Genomic DNA, 23,002 nt, shown 5'->3' with positions numbered 1-23,002 from the left:
TTAAAAACATGGCTAATTTTCTCAGCATTGGATCGACCAACATTTTAAATCAATGTGAAAATTAGTATTTTTTTAACACCATTGCTTTAAGCAAAAATTTAGTTAAAATTAAAAAAATATATATAATAGGTACCTACGAAGTAAATTTAACTCATTGTCATTCGAAAGCGCCATAGAAAGTTTTAATTAGACGAGTAATCACAGAGTTATAGACGATACACTTTTGCATGTTTTTGAGGGGTTGAACCCAAACTTATGCACGGAAATGTATGTAGCAAATACTATACAGTTCTATGTCTCGTTTGAGTTTGGGCTTTCGCGGCATAATTTGAATTTCATGGATAGTTTTTGAGTAATCATTAGATATGACGCATTTTTCCCCACGTCAATCGCTTTCATGAAAATATTTATTTGTTTATCATAGAGATATTGCGGTGTCGCGTTTCGGTGTAACTAGAACTACCTTTACCCTACTGTTTTCGACAAAGTTTCAGTACTCGGTACAATCTACCATTGAGGACTTCAGCAGCTCATGTCGAGCAAGCTGTCAGAACGTGTTACGTCCGGGGAAATTCGTCAATTTAGACCTGTTGTTAAGGTAAAGATGCATCGAAGCCAAACTTTAAATTTACAAGAGCACATATCTAGAGCACCAGACAACAGTTTATGCTGAAAATTTTACTCAGTGGTCACCACCAGTAGGAATTTTCAGCAAAAACGTTTGTCTGGATCTCTAGATTTATGCTCTTGAAAATTTGAGTTTTTACTTCGATGCATCTTCACCTTAACAACAGCCCTAAATTGATGAATTTGCGAATCCTTCTACTCGGCACCCAATTGCTTTTCCCCGGACGTTACACTATTAGTTTCCTACCTGTAACAAACCCAACAACCTAGACATGGAAACCAGTAAAAAAAACTTCTGTAAAGCTTTACATTCCATGTCACGGGAATCAAACCCACACGCTTCGCTGTATTTAATTCTTGGATCTTCCATTTCATGAGTAAAAACTATAACGAAAATTTCAAGCATGTGTATTGTAACCATAAACAATCAAACAATAGTATTACACGACGCAGCATGTAAGCAGTTCTTATGCATTAATCTTTTTTCTTTCTTCACTTATTTCATTTTTTATACCGAGAGCCTATTTCTCTTTTTGAAGCGGTACATCTGATTTTACAAATTGTTCCGAGTTAATGGCTGGTCATGTACTTCAAAAATCTTGCCTTTCGCTTTATCATTTCAACTCGCTATTCATGTATCAGAGACTGTTGTGAATTCTTCTAAGGTATTTTTATCCTTGTCGAGCATATAAACCAGCGCTGGTTTGACTAAAGTTTTGTTAGTGCGTACCATAAGAATATCTTGAATACTCTTCGAGCTTAGCTTATTTCTGGATTTGGTTAAGGTTGAATTGAACAAATTGAAATCTCTTTCAATTGAACACTGCGTTCCAGGCACTCCAAGGATAACCTTTGCAAGTTCCCAAATTTGCGAGTCGTCGAACCTTTTTGCTGCCCAATATTTTATCACACTAAAGGGTTGATCAGCATCAATTCGCTGCTGGTACTGAATACTTCGGATCCTCTGCTCCAGTGATGTTAATTGTACCGTTTGCGGAGATCCTAAACCGATGGTGCGCGTGAGGTAATTGTTGAGGCTGAATTTACTGTTTGAAGAACCCTCTGCTCCCGATGTATTATTGGTGGTGGGATCCTTATCGTCATGTGCGATGTTTCCTGTTTTTGCTTCGCTTTTAATTCGCGTCCAAGTTTGTAGACAAAATTGCTACAAATAATTGCATATTATTATTAAATGAAAAACGGAGATAATTTTCAGATTACTTACCACTACATCTTCTTTCTGTGCCTGAGAAAGTAAAGTCGAACCATTAAAGTTGAGACGTGGATCGAAATAGATTGCAACACGGAAGAACCGATTGCAAAATAATTTTCGCTGGCGATGATCCATGGCTGTGATGAGCTGCTTTTTGAATCGGTTCGAATCGTCTAACTCGAAGATGCTGCCATAAGCTCGAATCCACTCGATAAAAAAGTCAGACAGGGTTGTTTCAAGTTTTTGAACAGCTATTGTACATATATACAACGGTTCGAAGGCTGCTACATAATTTTCAATGTAGTCCCAGCAGTTTGAAAGATCTATAATATAACGAAAACGAATTAGTGATGATTATGATGAACTAATAGAAATTTCCAGCGTATAGTCGTTCTAGTACTTAATGGACTGGCGATTTTCCCTATTCTACCTATGCGTGTGGCATAGTGTTCAAAGTGCGCTGTATATTGTCCCTATACACAAAATTGTCCTATGTTCTATGGGATTTCCTATACCCATGGGACAGTTACGCAAATAGGGACAGTATAGAACATTAGACTGATGCAAATTTTGAAGTTTTTGCTCTCCTATGCTTAAACGATGTCAATTATGATGAAAATGACCCTCCCAAAAATTGAAGTGATTCGGAAGAACTTTGGTTGTGCACACGCTATTTGAAGTTTATATGGAAATTACTATGGAAAACGCAAATCTTTTGTGTTCAGTCCTCTAACTGCTCGTCATAATAATGTATGGAAAAGTGAACACACTCATCTCATGTGAAAACTTCCCAGCTACAACTTTGCCAAAGACCACATTTTGATGGGACGTCAGGATAATTTGTTATTATTGATAACAAAATCTAAATCATGCTAAGATGATCATTCAATTACATTCAGAGCAACACTACTTTTTTGCTGTAGAACATAGTAGACTTTGATCTATTCTTCCCGCCAGGAGCACCACTGTTGCCTGCCGAACAGTTGGTGAAGCATGCTACATGCAAACCAACTTTATGATGATGAATAACAATTTATCCTGAAGTCCAATCAAAAAGTGGTCTTGGGCAAAGTTGTAGCTGGGAGGATGTCACATTAGAAGAATTGGTTCACTTTTCCATAAAATATTATGACGAAGAGATAGAGGGTTTCATAGTAATCTCCATATAAACTTCAAATGGCGTGTGCACAGTCAAATTTCTTCAGAATTACTTCAAACTTTGGGAGGATGCTAGTTACCATAATTAAAATCGTTTAAGCATAGGGGAGCTTAAATTTCAAAATTTGCATCACTCTAATAGAACATTGCACAACAGACCGAATCGACAATTTAGCCGGAAAAAAGTGTTTTCTCTGTTCTCGTCGATTTTAGACGTTCGATGTCTTCAGAGAAGTTAATCGTAATTGAGTTTTGCATCTTTTAAGAAAAAAGTTGAATAGGGTGACCCTTATTTAATTCAAAATTTTGACTCAAACTTTTTTGTTTGATGAAATTTGTAGCTGCGCTTTTCTGCAAACTTTTAGAAAATTTTATTTTGAACAACTTTAGATCTAACTCTTCATTTGAGCTAAATAAATTGATTTTGAAAGTTTTAACTTAGGGTGGACCAAAAAATCAGTTATTTTCATCTAACTTTTTAATTTTCAGTTTTACGTGAATGTGGTCCTCAAAAGAGTTGCAGAGGAAGTAAAGATATACATTTTTGCTGAGCACCGCGAGTTTGTAATTCATGTGATTTTGAAGTTATAAGCAAACTTTTAAAGATTTTAAAGTTAACGGCGTGCTGTCTTCAGCAAAGTTGTAGAATTTAACTAGATCTACAACTTGTCCATATACCACTTTTTAGAGAAATGTGAAATAGTATCGTGTCAGTTAATTAATCATTAAATAACTATTCTGGGGCCTTCCTTAGCCGAGTGGTTAGAGTCCGTGGCTACAAAGCAAAGCCATGCTGAAGGTGTCTGGGTTCAATTCCCGGTCGGTCCAGGATCTTTTCGTTATGGAAATTTCCTTGACTTCCCTGGGCATAGAGTATCATCGTACCCATTAGCGTAACTTGATCTCAAACCTAGGGGGGGGGGGGGGGGTGGTGTCCTTGACCTATTCGAGCGAAAAAAATCCTTAAGGAAGATGCAAACTTAGCATGAGAGTTATAATTTTCTAGGGGGGGATTGAACTTTTCTAGGTAGGGCTTAGACCCCCCTAGCCACCCCCCGTGTTTACGCCAATGATCGTACCTGCCACACGATATACGAATGGCAACTTTGGCAAAGAAAGCTTTCAGTTAATAACTGTGGAAGTGCTCATAAGAGCACTAAGCTGAGAAGCAGGGTCAGTCCCAGTAAGGGCGTTAATGCCAAGAAGAAAAAGAAGAAGAAGACCAACTATTATGCGAATGGCAATGAATTAAGGTGAAGATGAATCGAACCCAAACCTCAGATTTGAAGAATCAAACATCCGTTTAAGCTGAAACTTTAATCGATTGGTCACTAGCTGGTGATGACCAATTGATTAAGTTTACAGCTCAAACGGGTGTTTGGTTCTCCAGATTTGTGGTCTTGAAAATTTGAAGTTTGGCCTCGCTTCATCTTCACCTGAAATGTACCTACCTAGGTCAGGATACTGAGCCCCCAGTTTCTCAAAGAATGACCTTTCCTTGTTCAATTTCAACTGCATTTTATAATCAGAATTCCAACGGGTTTCATTCGGAAGCGATGGGTACGAAGCTCCTTCACTGACGTCAAAGAAAGCTTTGTACTCTGTCGATCTGAACTTTTTCACCTTCTTTCTTATATCTTTGAGTGTTTCCTTATGGTCCTCCTCCTTGCAAACATCGTGGACCACTAACTGCGTTGTATGTGCTCCACAGCGCACAGCGGCTACAAATTCATCTGGAGCAAAATCCTCCAGTGCGCGCACCCATTCTAGAACCGCCGGTTTTTCCGGTACATCGCTATCCAGTGCATTGAAATCATCATCTTCAATTTCCAGTGTGTTTACGTCATCGGTTTCCGTGTCACAAAATTCATACGCATTTTCACTTTCATCTGACAGCAGCTTAACAAGTTTCACCATGTTTGAAGCGTTGTCTATCGTGATTGTAATTATTTGTCTCACGTCCACAGAAAAACATCGCAGTACTTTCATCAACTCTTCTTTGAGGTTTTGACTCGTGTGTCGATTGTGAAGCTCGATAATACCTGTAATAGTTTACGCAACAATTTGTGAATGCAAATATTGATTTTTTTGCAGTTTTTCATGGTAAAAGGCTGTTTTTCATTACACCAATCTGCCATAAAACAGCCTACTTTTCTACACTGAATTATGCAGAATTACAAGAATTATTACGCAACTAATTTCTGTTGCGTTACAACCATTACGCAACTTTTTTTCATTACGTTACTGTTTTGAGTAGCATATTGAGGTATAATTATTTTTTATTTGCAAAATAATGGTGAACTCATCTGCTTATGATTCCTGATACCCTCAAGCGGCCTCTTACGAAATTGCAAAAAATGTTGTGCGCAACTCGTTGCAGACTACGATTTTTACAGCACTCGTCGTAGTTATCCAACTTAACAAGCCTCTTTCGATAAACGTGCGACTCGTGCTATAACAATCATCATTTAGCAACTTGTTGCGTAAACTTTTATAACAGCGCGAGTCGTATATATCCAACGAAATTTGGCAAGTTGGATAATTATGACGTATGCTGTAAAAATCGAGTTTTGCAAAGAGTTGCGTACAACATAATTAGTAAAAGACTACCTGAGGAAATCAGAAATCATATCGGAATGTATGCACCATTATTTTTCTATCTCTAAAAAGTTTTGTGTAATGATTTTTTACGTTACTCAAGACAGTTACATTGCGAAAAAGTATTGCGTAGTAGTCATTACGTAACTGATGTTAGTTGCATAATAACTAGTACGACACTGTATTGGCGGTGCGGTAAAAAGTTAGAATCGGTGTCACGCCGAAATTAGATTTTTCTCAAAATCTATGCGAGATACCTTACTTCGAAAGTGGTTTATCCGATTCGCATCCATATGCGCTCTGATGCGCCCTAATTCCGAAGTAAGGTATCTTGCATGTTTAACGAGAAAAATCTATTTTCGGCGAACTGCATCTTCTAACGATTGACCGAATTTACAATATACAATACATATGATTACAATATGATACAATGCAGAAAAAAAGCCGTTTCATGACAGATTGGCGTGATGAAAAACAGCCTATTACGATGAATATTGCAAAAAAGTTTTTTTTATTAAAATCAGAGCTGATAGCGAAGAGTGACTAGGTTGGGGAAAATAGTGACCAAATAGAGACCTACGGCAGCCAAATATTTCACGTTACGTTCAGCATACTAAGTGATGAACTAAAACTTTAGGCATGTATCTCCAGGTTTTTTAATGTTACAATTTTATGTAAAAATTTGGTGAATTAAACTAGAAAAAAAAGGATGTGAAAATGCCCACGAAGTAAGACTAACTCCATGCCTTTCGAATGAGCCCTTGAGCACAGACAAACAGACGTAACACTTAGAACAAATCTCGATCCAAATCATAGTCGCGAGGACATGTACGCCCAATGCTAAAATTAGTGTGTTTGGCCGACGGGCCAACAGATGGCGGTAGTGTGTAAACGTCAAACGCGAACAAAAACGATGCGAGCGCTGCGGGTGGGGGATTGGCCACCTACCATATTTTTGAATCGACCGTTAAAAAGGTGGTCGATGGACAATGATGAGAGTGTGACGTCTGTTTGTCTGTGCCTTGAGATTTTATATTAGACGTGAATCACAGAGATATGGACAAAACACTACACCAAGCGTGTGCTAGAAGGAGGGCGTAAGTAACATGATCGATTTATCTTCGTCGATCCTCTCGCGAATAAAATTGACAAGATGCAAATGTAATTGATTTTTTCATCTTTAAACACTAGGCAGCTATGCAATCTCGCATCGTGGTGTAGAAAATGACATGAAACATCCATCTTGCCACCTTTTTTAAAAGCGATAATGGCAGCCACAAAAAAGCTCGCTTTCTGGTAGGGACATGTCAATTTGACGTTCCGCTTGGGTCGTTTTCTATTGAACGAACCCAAGCTAAACGCCAAAAAAATGATCATGTTACTTACGCCCTTATTCTAGCACTAGTTTGATATTGTTTTATGGGTCACTGCACACACATCTTCCTGACTCTTTCACTCTTACAGAAAATTTGTGAACAACAAGGCCAGTAAACGTCAAAATTCTTTTTAAAATCAAAACAGTACACGGCAAAAATGAAAAACCCGTAATTGAGCAATCTCGCTGAAACCAGCCCAGCATCGCCATCGTTAGAATTCCTATTTTATGTAACTGATCGCTAGTTTTCGATAACACTTAAGGGTGGACCTTTCGGTTTTCTCAAATTGGTGGGCCTCTCTTTCGTTAGCTAGCTAAACAGTTTGCAAAAAAGCCCAGTTTATGATAAATCTTTGGGGACATATCCGTTTTATGTCCAAAACATACCGTGCGACGTCTCAATCTTCATTTGGCCACTCCATAGCACCTGAAACAGGTTCCGCCAGAGCCTCTTTGGGGACATTTCCGTTTGATGTGCGACGCACAGTGCGTTGAATGTATGGAGATGCGGGACAAAAATCAAAACTGGAAGATCAAGCTATTTGAGCACCTTGGTATGGAAGGGAAAGTTGTTTCTGGTCAAAAGAGCTACAATTTGCATAAATGTTATATACCGTCGTGCGGGGTGACATTGGTCCATAAGGGTGACTTTGGGCCAACATTTTCACAGCAAGCTATCAACCAAATAATGAAAACAGTGTGTCAAGCTTCTAGAATACGTTACAAATAGCCAATAGATGGTCATAGATTAGTATTTTGGCGCTCCTACTAGCCGTGACATGCATCGAAAGAGGCGGTCAAAATCACCCCCTAGGCTCAATGTCACCCCGCACGGCGGTAATACCTTTTATCTTTCTATATCTTTTATTGACATGTTATGTAATATCTTTTATTGGCATGTTCTCCCGAATTCGCACGGTATGTTTTGGGCATAAAACGGAAATGTCCTCAAAGGGGCCCTGGCGGTTTTCCGGAACGGTCGACTAATTCAAATTATGTGTAAATTATGACAACTGATCAATATTTAACTTTTACATAAAAACATTGGTTTTGTAACTGCAATAAATAAAAAATACAACAACATTTTCAAAATTTGGCACCCTTCCCAAGAAACATTTGCCTATTTTATAATCATTTATTAGGCAATTTTTCACAACTACATACTGAATAGTTGCTTTATTATATTACTTTGCAGCTGCTACGCATGCATTATTCAAGCTAATCTGGCGAATTTATTAGGCTACCTATCATTTAGTGACCGTAATCATATATTGAAATGATGTTTATTAGGGTTTCACTTAGCCTAATAAGGATTGATGATTTAACAACGCTAATTTAACAAACAACATTATTGCAGTTTAATTCAACATCATGTTTAACAACATTTTAATTATTTCCATGTGAAGCCTTTGTTCAGGCGTTGTTCACACAAATTTGGAGAAGTTATAAAGCGTGTCGTTGTATATACTTTATTCTACAACTTCAAAATCGCTTTCTAAGCATTTATTTCAGCTTTTATTCAACTGCCACAAAATTAATTGAAAATAAATAAATGACTTAAAATTACTGGATGGTACTGGATTCAAACTCGAGACCTTCCCATCGTCAGCGGTATACCTTGCCATCTGCGCCATCCTTGAGCATTTGTCTATTTGTCATGTCTACCCATCTCAAGTGATATTTCTTATGACTCTGGTACCTTTTACTTGTTCGTACCTACGTGATTTCTGAGCTATAAATACTGGCTACCGTAGGCGCAGAAGAGAGACTTCCCGAACTGTGGACTGATTAACATGTTATAGTTATTCTTTATTTGCAGGATATAATGTGTGTTGGCGATTATCGTTTTTCTTTGAGGTGGCGAGTTTGCCAATTTTATTTATTTGAGTGTGGTGAAATTACCAATTTGAGTTGAACTAAATTGTTCTGTAGTGCTGACGAAATTGTCGTATATTGTGAACATAGTTGTTCTTTTGTGAAGCGATTGCTATATTGAGATGAACGAAATCGTTCTTTAGTGTTGACGAAGTTGTCCAATGTAATGTTGAGCAAAGCAGGATGAATCCAATGATTTGAGTCATGAAATAAATACTTTGAAGTTACAGCTGTGGAATTTGTTGGGTAGGACTGTCATGTCTACCCATCTCAAGTGATATTTCTTATGACTTTTCTTATGGGATTTCTGAGCTATAAATACTGGCTACCGTAGGCACAGAAGAGAGACTTCCCGAATTGTGGACTGATTAACATATTATTTTATTCTTTATTTGCAGGATATAAAACTATTCAACAATGTCTAATCAACAAATGCTATGCTGATCAACAACTGAACAAGCACATTACTTCTGCAGATGTTCAGTACTGATGCGAGCATAATTCAGTCGGCTATTTATAGCGCACAGTGAGAAAATTTATGTCAATGCTGGTCAAAAATAAAGTAAAAACAGTCTGAAATGATCAATCGAATTTCATAATATATTCAAACTCGTTAAAACTTTAATTTAATTGTTCATCTAACTATACTAAAATTCGTTTATTTCATATATAATATTTTTATTAGATTAATATTTTAAGTTTTTGTCGTACTTTGCCATATATTAAGCATTATAGAAATATAAAATATATTTCAATCATTAGTATGCTAGATGTGCTCCTTTTGTTTCTCAAAATAATCATGTATCAGAATACTGATTCAAAATATTTTCTAAACATAATTGAATAATTGTATTGAGAAAGCATCAGTTATTATTGTATCCAGTATGTTTTTATATATCAGTAAGTTAGTGACGAATGCGCTAAGGGCGAAAAGCCATTCTTATATAGATAAATAAAAATAATATTAGTAAGTTGAACATTGTAATAAATTAGTAATTCAACGCTATTTTAAAATAATTGTCCATATTTCGAAAATTTGGCTATGGTGTGACCTTTTTTGTAAGGCTTATTTGTTGCTGAAAAATGTGTTTATTAATCGATACACAGCGTAACAAAAATGACATTTTTGCGTGTCTCAAGGATCAAATTATGTGTCTCTAGTAGTTTTGGGGTTACTGAATATGATGCCATTCTCAGAAATGTTCCAGCACGTCACAATTTTTGGCTACAGGTCGCCAAAGTTATAAAAGCACTGGTTTTGTTGATGATTACATAAAATCTTCAGTATAATTTATCAAACTTTTTTGTGATCCAATCCACAAAACATACAAAATAGGACCTGAATCTTCAATTTGGATATTAGGCTGATACAAATATTAATTTTCTTTTATGTCACCCCCCCCTTCGAAAATCCGAAAATTTTGAAGGGGAGAAAAAAAAAAGATTCATCATTTTTTTGACATCAGTTAGGTTTTTTCAATTTTTAAAGTTAAAAACAAGTAAAATAATTAACCAGAGGACGTTTGATAAAAGTTTAACAATTATCGTTAAAAATAAAAATTTGAAAAAATAACTTTTTTTTTTCCTTTTTATTTTTTTGTTCCTTATTTATTTTTATCCCCCCCCCCCTCGTACCTTCCAAGTGGTCTCGGACATAAAAGAAATTTAATATTTGTATCAGCCTAAATTTAGTTTAAATCGATTTTTGCAGCATGCTTGCTGTCTTCATACAAAATTTTTCGTTTCTCTTATATGGGAATAATACAATACTTCCTCAAATCATCAAAAATAACTTTTCCACATCGAAAGTATTATAAACTTTATTGATAAGTATAGTTACACACATAAAGTTTAAATTCTGTGGCAAATTAGGCAAATATATTGCCTTACAAGCCGGCAAACTTGCATGCAAGTTAGCTAAAATAGTCAATTTATGGATTTTAAGCATCCAATATCTCAAAAACTAGACGTGCTATGCTATTTTTGAAAACGGCAATGGATCCAGCAACCCTTAATTAAGTAAATAGCGGTTGTTTGCGAAGGTTAGGGCGTAGAGTCGGAGGCTGAGCTTCTTTCAGCAAATCAACGATGTTCCGTTTGGTGGATAAGCTCAGCCTCCGACTCTACGCCCTAACCTTCGCCAACACTAAAGAATTTCTCAGTACGATCTGTGTTCTATTCGCCCTCACTCTTTCGACAAACGTCTAATGGCTTCGGCTATGCCGGATCGTGTAGTGTTTAAGTTTATGGTAAAAGGAAAATATGCTAAATCAACTTTAACTACTGACTGACTTTTACCAACTTCAATACTTTTCTGCTTGATGTTCTTCTTATTATAGCGCAGTTTGAAAGGAAGATTTGTTACTACTACAACGAAATTCGCAACAGCGGTATTTTGGTGCTTGCGACAAAAACGTGTTCCACAGTGTTATTTTGGCCTCCTTTGTATTAACTGCTCGGATGATATATCTATGTTGTATTAAGATTTTATAAAATACCTATTCAGCTTTTAATCATGTTCATTAGAGTGACGCAAATTTTGAAATTTGAGCTCCCCTATGCTAAAACGATTTTAATTACGGTAAAAAGCATCCTCCCAAAGTTTGAAGTAATTCTGAAGAAATTTGACTGTGCACACGCCATTTGAAGTTTATATGGAAATTACTATGAAACCACATTTCTGATCTTCTTATTTTAAGCTTTCTGCTAGTGCACAAAGCCAAAATAAGAAGTTCACGGTTGTTGGATGCTTTTTTCGCTAGGTTTGTGCCTTTGAAGTTTTAGTGCAATCTTAGAAGTTGATTCCAAACTGTTTCACCTTAATAGAAGGAAAAATGACTTGTTCAACTTATTAGTAAAATAATCTTGGCAAGTCGGCAGAAATTCCATGGAGAAGTTTAATAAGTGTTGATTCTACTATTATTCATTCCAATGACAAATGTTGAACATTTGACTTAAATTTGGATCTAAATAGCATCTTCTCAGTCTTTGTAGGGCATTTTCCAGCTATCACCATTATTCAACAATAATAAAATATGTATGTTTATTTTTGACTCTGGACTGTAAGTTGGGTAACAACTTTCATGTAATTATTGTTAAACTATTATGTATACTTACGCACACTACTTTACCACAATAGATCAATTAATGGTCGCAGTGGTTCAAATCCCAAAAAAAAAAAAAAATATGTATACTTCCATCATTATTAAAAATGTTATGGTTAGTAAATTTTTCCGATATCAATAACGTCGCAGATCATGATCACTACATTTGGAAAATTTAAATTATGATCTTTTCAATCCAATGTGATTTGAGCTTTACCCTCGTTGATCCATAGTCGCCTACATGTCTTAGATTTGATTTGAAAAACAATTGAAACATTTGAAAATAACATTAAAAGACATGATATGTTTTGCTTGAATAAAAGCATACTCATGTACTGTTGTTCGCATTGGTTTTAAGTTTTACTAATCATGCTGGTCAACATTTCAAGTATAAGACACTGAAACTTTTGTACGATTTGTTGTTAATCAAATGTTCAATATTTTACTAAAATGATGGCTACAACCTGGGAGGGAGGCACCGATACTACACACGAAATATAAGACAACGTTATTTTGAACTGCAAGATAATTCCAGCTTGCCAACAACAATCAAGGCAGGCTTCGAGAAAATCGGTAGTTTCCTTTTGTTGTGCACCTTCGATCTTTCCTGACAAACATGAAAAAAGGGCCACAGTTTTCTATGCACTAAATATTCATTTTCATTGGAAAAAGTAGAACGATGCGTTTTTCAATGCTTTATGTTCAATCAGATTAAATGGTGCTCACGTGACATTACTTGCGTTATGTGCATGAATTGATTTTCATTCGATTTTTATCACTTTTGAAGAAATACGAAAATGTGTTTTAATCAGTTACGCGCTTTTTTCATGTTAGTCCAATGTTTGAGATCTGGGCTCACAGTGACAGTTCGTGACAGCGGAATCTCGGCTCACTATGACGTACAGAAATTTTGTATTGGTTTCTACCTCCCAGGTTACAGCCTATAGAAATTTTTAATCAGTCAATTGTTAAACTTCTTATGTGTTGTTGAACAAAAGCTACTATATTTGCATTTTCGGAGGTTTATTCAGGTCTTATTCAAAACACAAACTTCAAGTGAAATAACAGCTTCTTAGTAAGCAGAAATTAATTTTATTCAATTAATGATTCAACTAAAAATTTGTTAAGCAATTGTTGCTGCTAAGCAGCTTGTATTAAATATGTAAGTATCTTAAAAGCTACCAATTGTTCCTTGAGTTGTGACCCCAGTACAACCCGGAGTATCTCCGGTATGGTTCTGAATTCCGCATTTTTCATTTATGACAAATAACTAGTACCTTTTTAAAGTCAACTGAAGGTGGTTTCAAAAAAATCGAATGGATATTGACGAAATGGCAGCTATTTGAAAATGCCATGTTGGAGGTCGGTAACGTAAAGGTTAAGCTCAAAATAAAAATTTAGCCCTACAATCTTTTGTAAAAATCTCATACAAAATTAACTCAAAAACGATTTATTTCTTCAGCAGCACCCTCTATTAATGTTTGAAGTTTGAGTGTTTACTATGTATTAATAAGTTTGTACATACTTTCAGTACAAACGTGTTTGGAAAAAAATCATTGATAATAAATTCTCGCGTTGAGTATTATACAGGCGTATCTGCAGTAATTGATTTTTCTTCATCATTTTCATTTTTGGATTAGTACTTAATATTCAACAAATTTTTGGAATATATTACGATGCAGAAAGACGGAGCATGACGAAGTACCGCTGCCCATAAAAGCATAACTGTCCTATATGGATTTTCAAGCCAACACCTTTTTTCATGGCATCATTTATGTTTCAATGTATACTTTACTGTGCATATACAAATTAACACACTTTGTTTAAAAATTTTGTGGAAAAATATGAACTTGGTGCAGTCCCATATTGAAAAATAAAGGCATAACAGTCTCTATATGAACTTTCACTCCAAATAGCAACTGCAAAACTTACATTGTGTTCAAGTTTATATTTTTCACTGATGAATAGAAGCTAAATGAGTTATCTGTAGGGTGTTGCGAAACAAATATGACTTTCAGAAATTTACTAGAAAATGATGAACATTTGTATGAGAAGATAAATTCAAACTTTGAGCGCTGTTTTCTCAATGCCTACTTATTCCATATGGGACAGTTATGATTTTATGGACAGTACCTTATATTGAATCAACAATAACAGTCGAAAACATTCCCAGTAATTAGCTAAAAAGAAATCGATCACTGCAGTTACTCCGTTATGATACTAAACCTGAGAATTTGTTAGAAACCATCATGAGTTGCAGAGTCCATTGAAAGATCACTGTTTTTTTCAAGCATCACCATGAGCCAATATTTTGATACTGCCATGTCGTTGTTCTGGGGATGAGTTCACTTCTTGATTTTAGAAAAACGACAGGTTCATTATATCCGCTCTGAAATTTTGCTCAATTTTTTTTGAAAAAAGATGCTTCTTGTTGATAAAATAAGTTTAATTTATATGCTCTCAAAAAAGACTTTCGAAAATATGATCATGACACTATAAAATGAATTTCTATTTATAAAATGACTCGCTATCAGCCCTGTACAATAATATAACATGAACAAATAACTTATAAACTCACCTAAATTTCGTTTAACAACAACACCGCTGTTGTTGATGTACTGACAGTTGATTCCAAGCATGCTTCGGTACATTTTGGAAACGATGTCCAGTTTGAGCGAAAACATTTTTCCCTTTAGCTCTTGGCTGATCATAAAATTGATGCCTTCAGCTGCTTTCGACACATATTTTGTGATGTTGTGACGATTAATGGTCAAGTTGTAAGCCTTCAGTAATGGACCAACCACTTCCTGGAATCCTTCCCATTCGGTAGCTTCAAATGGCAGTCCATGTATAGTCACCATCTTAACAATTCCTCCAAGTAGCCGCTGCACCGTCATTCTTATTGTTATAGCTGGTTCAGTGTTAGGACTGGTACTTTTCCCAGCAAGCGGTCCAATGTTTAGGAGATCATAAGCCATCGGGTGACACAACCTGAAGTGTCGCTCAAAGTTGGATGGCCGGAACACCTTCTGCAAATAATCGCACCCATCTTCCAGCACACAACGATATACACACTCCCCGTTTATCACAACTTCTTGTGTGTAACTTTCGATGATGCAACGCTTCGAAACATGCTTTGAGGCACCATCATGACTCCGCTTCCGAGAACCAGCTCCTTTCGGTGTCAAAAAAGCATCTGCGCTGGCCGGACGATTTTCCTTCCCGGCTTCCCAGGAGTTCTCATTCACTGCCGAAGAACGCACACTATTTTCACACTTTTTCGCAAGAACTTCGGACATTGTTCTTAAATTCTACGTATTTTTCGCACTTTATGTTTATCAACGATCAGAAAGAGAAGATGAAAAATGACGCTCGGACAAATTTTACGGTTTTGACATTTGTTTCTGCGGTATCATTCCAAAAGCACCTAATTCAACAATGGTATTCAAAAGAAAAATGTTCAAAGTAATATATTTGTCTTATTGTTTCGAATGAATGAGAAATTCGTATGCTACATTTACATATAATTTAGTGTTATTGAAGTGAAGATAGTTAGCATAATAATGCATAATGCAGTGAATTGAAATGATGTTTTTTTTTATACCTGAAAAAATACGCTCTTTTGAAAAGTGATGGCATACTAGTTAAACATCACTGAAAGATGCCTGTGTGACGTGAGCTGAACCGTTCATTTGGAAAAGTGTCGCAAAAATGAACTCGCGAGTAAAGAAGCTTTATTTTCCACTGTTACTCGTGACCAAAAAAACGAGAGTAAGTTCGGGATTCAGTTGATCGCGAGTAAGAACGTGTAGGTCAAAGCACTATTCGGATACATCGTTCATAAATTTCCACCACTGTAAATAATCAATCTTGTCCGAAAAGAAATGACGATTTACGTCGAAACTGAACATATAAAATAAAAATATTCCATACAAAATACAGAAGTCGTCAGATTTCCTTCCATAAACAAACTATCAAAACAACCCCGCTATACGGTACATATGCATGAATGAGTTGAACTCTCTGGTCAAGCGATAATGGATACATAAAAATGCGTTGCTGCTGCTGACGAGAAAATCATAAACGCAACGCGGCGGATCGTCCCTACGTTCATTCGCCCATCCACATTGTTGGTATTGCAAGGTTCGAGGCAAAAAAAGGGCTGTATTTTTTTATTTTTACTGAGTAGGGCAATCCTACGTCTTGGGCGATCGTCGATTTTTCCCATGGCGTTTCGGGATGTAGGTTTACGCAAGGAGCCACCTGGTGGGTCTGCATAATTGTTTTATTGGCACCGATGACCCGTCAAGAATTGATGAAAGGTTGATATTTAGAAGCGTTTTTTAAACTCCTATTTCTAGGCAATCATTTAAATTTCACAAAACAAATACCGTGTGACTTCAAAATTAATAGATTTTTGATAGTTAAGATTTTATCAAGGATGAGCCCTTGATACTTCACTTCATCTGACAATTCATTGGAACCCCTCTCATCGTGACAACATGAAGGTTTCAAATAAAGAGCTTTTGGTTTATGCGAGAATATTATTAGTTGAGTTTTGGAAGCATTAGGAGAAATCCTCCATTTTTGCAAGTATGAAGATAAAATATACAAACTTTTTCGTAATCGACTACAGATGACATGCAGGCTTCGTCCTTTGGCGCCTCTCCGCCTGTGTCATCCGCCTACAAGGATTTTTGACATCCTTGAGTTAACTCAGGTAAGTCAGATGTGAAAATATTGTATAATATTGGTCCCAAAGTGCTGCCTTGGGGAACATCAGCTCTAACAGGATGTATTTTTTGATCTGGAGTTCTGATAATTAACCTGAAGTGTACGATTTATTAGATAACTTTGAATTATTCTAACAATGTATGTTGGAAAATTAAAGTTTTTTTTTAATTTTACGGTCAAGCCTTCATGCCAAACACTGTCGAATGCTTTTTCTATGTCTAGAAGAGCAAAACCAGTAGAATAGCCTTCAGATTTGTTGGAACGGATCAAATTTGTTATACGTAAGAGTTGATGAGTGGTTGAATGTCCATGGCGGAATCTGAACTGTTCATTGGAAAATAGAATTTTCTTTGATAATGACCATCATTCTGTTTAAAATAAACTTTTCAAAAAGTTTACTGATGGAGGAAAGCAAACTTATTGGAAGATAGCTAGAAGCTTCTGTAGGATTTTTACCTGGTTTCAAAATTGGTACAACCTTAGCATTTTTCCATTTGTCAGGAAAATATGCTAATTGAAAACATTTGTTAAATATATCAACTAAAAATGTTAAGCTACTTTTTGGAAGTTTCTTGATGAGGATGTAGAAAATTCCATCATCGCCAGGAGCTTTCATATTTTTGAATTTTTTGATTATAGTTCTCACTTCTTCCAAATCAACCTCCCAGGTATTTTCGAAAATGTTCTCTTGATTGAGAACATTTTCAAAGTCCTGAGTAACTTGATTTTCAATTGGACTAGCAAGTCCTAAATTAAAATTGTGAACACTTTCAAACTGCATAGCAAGTTTTTGAGCTTTTTCGCGATTGGTTAGTAATAATTTGTTTCCTCTTTCAATGCCGGTATTGGCTCTTGGGGTTTTTTCAAAATTTTAGATAATTTCTAAACGGGCTTAAAATCAGGGTCCAATTGAGAAATTTTATTTTCAAAATTTTCGTTTCCTTATTGTGAAAAACGTTTCTTGATTTCATTCTGCAGATCCTACCATATAATTTCCACAGCATGATCGCGAGTGCGTTGAAATTGCCTTCTCATTACGTTTTAAAGACGGATTAAGAGTTTAAGATCGTCGTCTATAATCACGGATTCAAATTTTACCTCACATTTTTGTATTGCAATGCCCTTTGCTTCAACAATGGAATTTGTTGAAGTTTCGAGAGCATTGTCAATATCAAGTTTTGTTTGCGAAGAAATGTTAACATTAAGATTTCATATTTATTCCAGTCGGCTCGAAAATAATTGAAAGTGGAGCTGATAGGATTGAGAATCGCTCCATGGGGTATTTGAAATGTAACAGGGACATGATCAGAATCAAAACCGACATGAGTAACTAATTGGCTACAAAGATGACAAGAGTCGGTTAAGATCAAATCAATCGAAGAAGGGTTTCTAGAAGAGGAAAATCATGTTTGAGTTGATGTATTGAATTGAGAAATATCCTAAAGAGCACTCATTAAGTAAAATTCGTTGAAATTACTTTGCGGATTATTCCATGACGGATGTTTGGCATTAAAGTCACCGATGACAAACAATTTTGACAGCTCGTTTTCTTTACCATTCAAAGAACGAGCACTCCAATTTAAAATATATAAATTATTTGGATCCATTAGAAAAACGTAATCCACTAAAAATTTGATTTGTAATTTTTACACCAACTTGAACTGCTTCAGTCATAGTGGTGGTTTTGAACAATGCATAAATCAGTTAATACAATTGTTCAGTTAGAAAAATAAAATCAGAGGCAGACATATCACTTGAAGTGGATACATTATCTGTAAATTTTCCGTAAGAATTTTCGGTAGACGAAGAGGTGGAATAGAAATTTCCCATGGCGGCAGGGTTTTTTCAATTGAATTTGAAACATTTAGAATGGTAACTCCTAGTATGAAAAAGGGAGGAGTTTAAATTACCTGCTACGATATTGGCAAAGGATTTTCCTTGGATGGATACATTCGAAATTAAAAGATTCAAACGGCTACCCGACGGATTAAAATTAATTTGTGAATGAGCATGATTATAATCCACTTGATGGGTATGATTCTTAATCAAGCGATCGTTAACTGAAAAATACGCATTGTTCGATCGTTATCGTAACGGACATTACCGTTCATCTGCCTGGCACGACCCTCAACGACTCGCCTACGCGAAGGGCAATCCCAAAAGTTTGACTTATGATTGTCCCCGCAATTTGCGCATACGAACTTTGTGGTATCATCCTTTACAGTACAGACGTCCTAAGCGTGCGAAGAACCTCCGCAAATCATGCATTTAGCATCCATATGGCAATGTTTAGTACCACTTTTGGCACCGACGGCACTGAGTGGGATTCTGGAAATATTCTCCAGTTTTCTGGAAATGTTCTCATGTCACACGGACATCGAACATAAGTCTAGCTGTGAAATTAGGGTGGCCCGCATGGTTTACAAAATCATAACATAAACTTTTCTGTTTGCACATTTTGCCCTGTACAATGTTCTACTATGTTTTAGCACAACTAATTTGGAGTAACTTTGCCGAAGAACTCAAATTTCTGTCTCTTATGGTTCGCGAGTTATGATGTTTTTAAACAAATAAATTAGGGTGGTCCTGAATACCGTTTTGTCTCAAATTCCGAACAGACTCATATTCCGAACACTCGGTTTTTGTATGGCGATGAGGTTGAAATGTTTCGCTGAAATATATCATCAAATTACCAGGAGATGGCAGTCAATTACAATTCAATTTAATCATCTTTTAATCTATTTTATACCTCTGGAGTAGTGATTATTCTCTAGTTCGAGACCAGTAAAAGTAGCTCAGATAAATTTATTTTCGAAATTATTCATTTGAATACGATTTATTCGTGCTGTTCGGAATTTAAATCAAGGTGTTCTGAATATGAGACAGAATGAACACAGTGTTTGGCATTAGAATCAAAATGTTGTTACATACTTTTACGTATAAACAATACTGAACAAATTTAAATAAATATTTTTATTGGTGCACCCGGCAGGTAACAGCAAGACATTGCGAAGAAACTAAAACGTTCATAAATATCAGCTAATTTGTGCCCACCAGGTGTATTTGAAATCACGGTTAGCCTTAAGTGTTCGGAATATGAGTCCAAACGGTACTCAGTTTTTTCTTTATAACTTTTTATTCAATAATTTCTCGGAAAAACATTAATCCGAGTGCTTTTAGAGCTTTCTATTGTGCAACTTTTTGCCGAAGAAACTACTATTCTATTTCTTATGGTTACAGAGTTATCAGAGATTTCCTTCGTACAAGTGGTTGGTTTCAAATTCCGATATCTCTGAGAGGCGCAAACGGGTTCTCAATCATTTATCGCCATTAGAAAGTTTTTTTTCTGTCCATGGTGAAAATACTGTGAGGAAGTTTTTTGTTTGAAGAAATTAACAAAATTTTGAAAATTATGCATTTTTAAGGAAAATTGTCCATGATTTGAAAAATAATCGAGATAGCTCTTTGGTGACTTCAACAAAAATGTGCATAATTGAAAGCTCTGAAAGTGTTCAATACAAACTATGCATAACAAACCATATTTTAACCATAAATCGAAATGTATATGGTAAAGAGAGCGAAAAAGATACATTTGCTAGAACAAGCGAAATAACTGTATGTAAAGTCATTATAATTTGAATATACAGTATCGGACATATAAAATGCACCTAAGCCGTTTTTCCATAAGTAGATGAAAAAACAGAATTTAGTACTATACCATTTAATTCCACTAGAGTTTGTATCCTTTGACAGATACGCGTATTTCGACCTCAACTGTAAGGCCGTCTTCAGTGTCGTGTACTAGACTCGACTGAAGACGAGGTCGTTGAGGTCGAAATACGCGTATCTGTCAAAGGATACAAACTCTAGTGGAATTAAATGGTATAGTACTAAATTCAATTTTTTCATCTACTTATAGGTATTCTACTAAACAGCTCGAAGATTTATTATCGTTTTTCCATGCAAAATGGTCAACTTCAGATAGATATATCTCCGCCGTTTCTCTACCGATTCTTCTCATTTTTCTGTGACGAACTACAAATTATCTCAATTTTTGATAACTGTTGAAAAAGTTGTGTGAAATCAATTGGTTTAAAAGTTACAGATAGGTTGAATTTTTTGAAGGAAGTCTTAGAAGAATTCTGAGAAAAAACGTTCACTGGAGGAATAATTGAAGGAACTTTCTGGAAAAAATGTGGAGGGTTTACTAGAGGAATATATCTCAGGGGATATTCGCGGAGGAATATCTGAAAAATATCTGAATTATTTCTAGCAGAAATCCTTGAAGAAAATACTGGAATCCTTGTAGAAGTTCTCGAAAACATCTCTTATTCCTTGTCGAAATGATCTAAGATAAATTCCGTAAGAAATACATTAAGTTGTTTTTGGAGAAAATATTGAGGGTATCCCTGGAAAAATTCCAGAAGAAATCACTAGACAAATTGCAGGAGTAATTCTTGGAAGAACACCTGAGGGAATCCCTTGTAAAACTCTGGAGGAATCTAGGGAGAATTCTCGGAGAAATCCTTGGAAGAGTCTCTGAAGGAAGCTTTGAAGAAATTTCTGGAAAATCCCTTTATCCTGGAAGATCTCTTCTTCTTCTTCTCTCTGGCGTTACGTCCCGACTGGGACAGAGCCTGCTTCTCAGCTTAGTGTTCTAATGAGCACTTCCACAGTTATTAACTGAGAGCTTACTATGCCAATGACCATTTTTGCATGTGTATATCGTGTGGCAGGTACGAAGATACTCTATGCCCAGGGAAGTCGAGCAAATTTCCAACCCGAAAAGATCCTCGACCGGTGGGATTCGAACCCACGACCCTCAGCTTGGTCTTGCTGAATAGCTGCGCGTTTACCGCTACGGCTATCTGGGCCCCTGGGAAGGTCTCTAAATTCCTGAAAAAAAATCCTGGATGAATCCCTAGAAAAATTGCAGAAGTAATTCTTGGAGAAATTACTTATGAAACTCTGGAGGAATCCCATGGACGAATTCTTGATGAAATTTCTTGAAGACAAATTCAGACATCTGTCCAGGTGAAATCATCGAACGAGTTATTGAAATGTCAGAATTATTTTAAGAAATCCTTATAGGAATCCCGTTTAGAAAAATAATTGAAGAAATCTTTGGAAGGAACATTTAATCCTTGGAGCAAGTGCTACCTGGGGAAATATTATTTGAAAAACTCGTTTAGAAACTCCTGAAGGAGCTCTTGGATGCATTCTTGAGGGTATCCTTGGAAAAAATCCTAGAGGAATCCTTTTGAGAAATTGCAGATTAGATTCTAGGAGAAATTCTTGGAGCAATCCCTAGAGCAGTCTCTGGAAGAATCCTTTGAGAATTTTCTGGAAAATGAATTATGTCTTGTTGAATTCTTTGAAAGAATTACTGATATCCTTGGAGGAGTTTTCGATACCATCTCTAAATAATTCTACGAGCAATTCCAGAAGGATTTACTTGAGAAATACTGTGCAGGAATCCCTGGAGACATTGCATGGGAAATTCCTGAAGGAAGCCTTGGAGAATCCCTGGAGGCATCTACGTGAGAATTTTTGCAAGAATCCCTGGATGAATTTGTTGTAAATTTTTTGGAGTATTCTCTGAAGGAATTACGGGTGGAAAAATATCTGAATTATTCCTTGGTAAAATCTTTAAAGAAATTCTTGAATAAATAAGTAAAATAACCGGAGAAATACTCGAAATTTGGAAAAATTATCTAAGAATAATTTTTTGAGATATCCTTGAAATGGATTTTTGAGAAATTCCTGAGGAATCCCAGGAAACAAACCCAGAAGAAATCCCTGCAAGATTCTCTGGAGGAATTCCTGAAAAATCTGAATGAGTAATTTAGAAAATATGCTTTTAAATATTGTTTAGATCACTTTTGTTGAAGTGAACTAAATAATATTCTTGAGAAAGCCTTTTCTGAAGAATACCAAATTGGTTCCTCTTTTTCATAATGATTACTATCACTGGGGACAATCCATGTAAATTATTTGTTCCATTATTTATCTCTTCATGTGACTTCATGTAACTTATAGACCTTTCAAGACGACCTTGAACAAATGTTTAGTTTGTAAGTAAAATTACTGTACTTCTTCTCTTCAAGATGTTTAAGAAGAATTTAGCAAAAATTACCAATTTCACCTGATATAACGTTACCAATTAGTGGAAAAATTCATGAATGTAGATAGACGAGTGTCATCTCTATGATGGTGTGACTTCCTGTCTTGAATGGCAGTAAGATAGATGATACATATCAGCTGCAATTCATTATTTGCGGCCAAGGTGAAGACTCTACAGGAGCCGCGCGATCATCT

The 23,002-nt window shown here is 35.9% G+C and overlaps 1 protein-coding gene across 1 annotated transcript; it reads right to left on the bottom strand.

The window, feature by feature from the left end:
- Positions 1-900: 900 nt before the first annotated feature.
- Positions 901-15,147, bottom strand: LOC110679476. Its single transcript, XM_021854169.1, has 4 exons — positions 14,529-15,147; positions 4,450-5,040; positions 1,853-2,163; positions 901-1,792 (listed from the first exon to the last, which is right to left on the bottom strand). The coding sequence occupies exons 1-4, from the start codon at positions 14,926-14,928 to the stop codon at positions 1,259-1,261; spliced, it is 1,836 nt and encodes a 611-aa protein (XP_021709861.1). The 5' UTR covers positions 14,929-15,147; the 3' UTR covers positions 901-1,258.
- Between the last annotated feature and the right edge of the window lie 7,855 nt (positions 15,148-23,002).

The sequence above is a fragment of the Aedes aegypti genome, chromosome 3 (assembly GCF_002204515.2).
Source record: "Aedes aegypti strain LVP_AGWG chromosome 3, AaegL5.0 Primary Assembly, whole genome shotgun sequence".
In the NCBI taxonomy this organism is placed as follows: Eukaryota; Metazoa; Arthropoda; class Insecta; order Diptera; family Culicidae; genus Aedes; species Aedes aegypti.
Note: the sequence above shows the minus strand (reverse complement) of the source record. Positions and strands in the feature narration are given on the sequence as shown.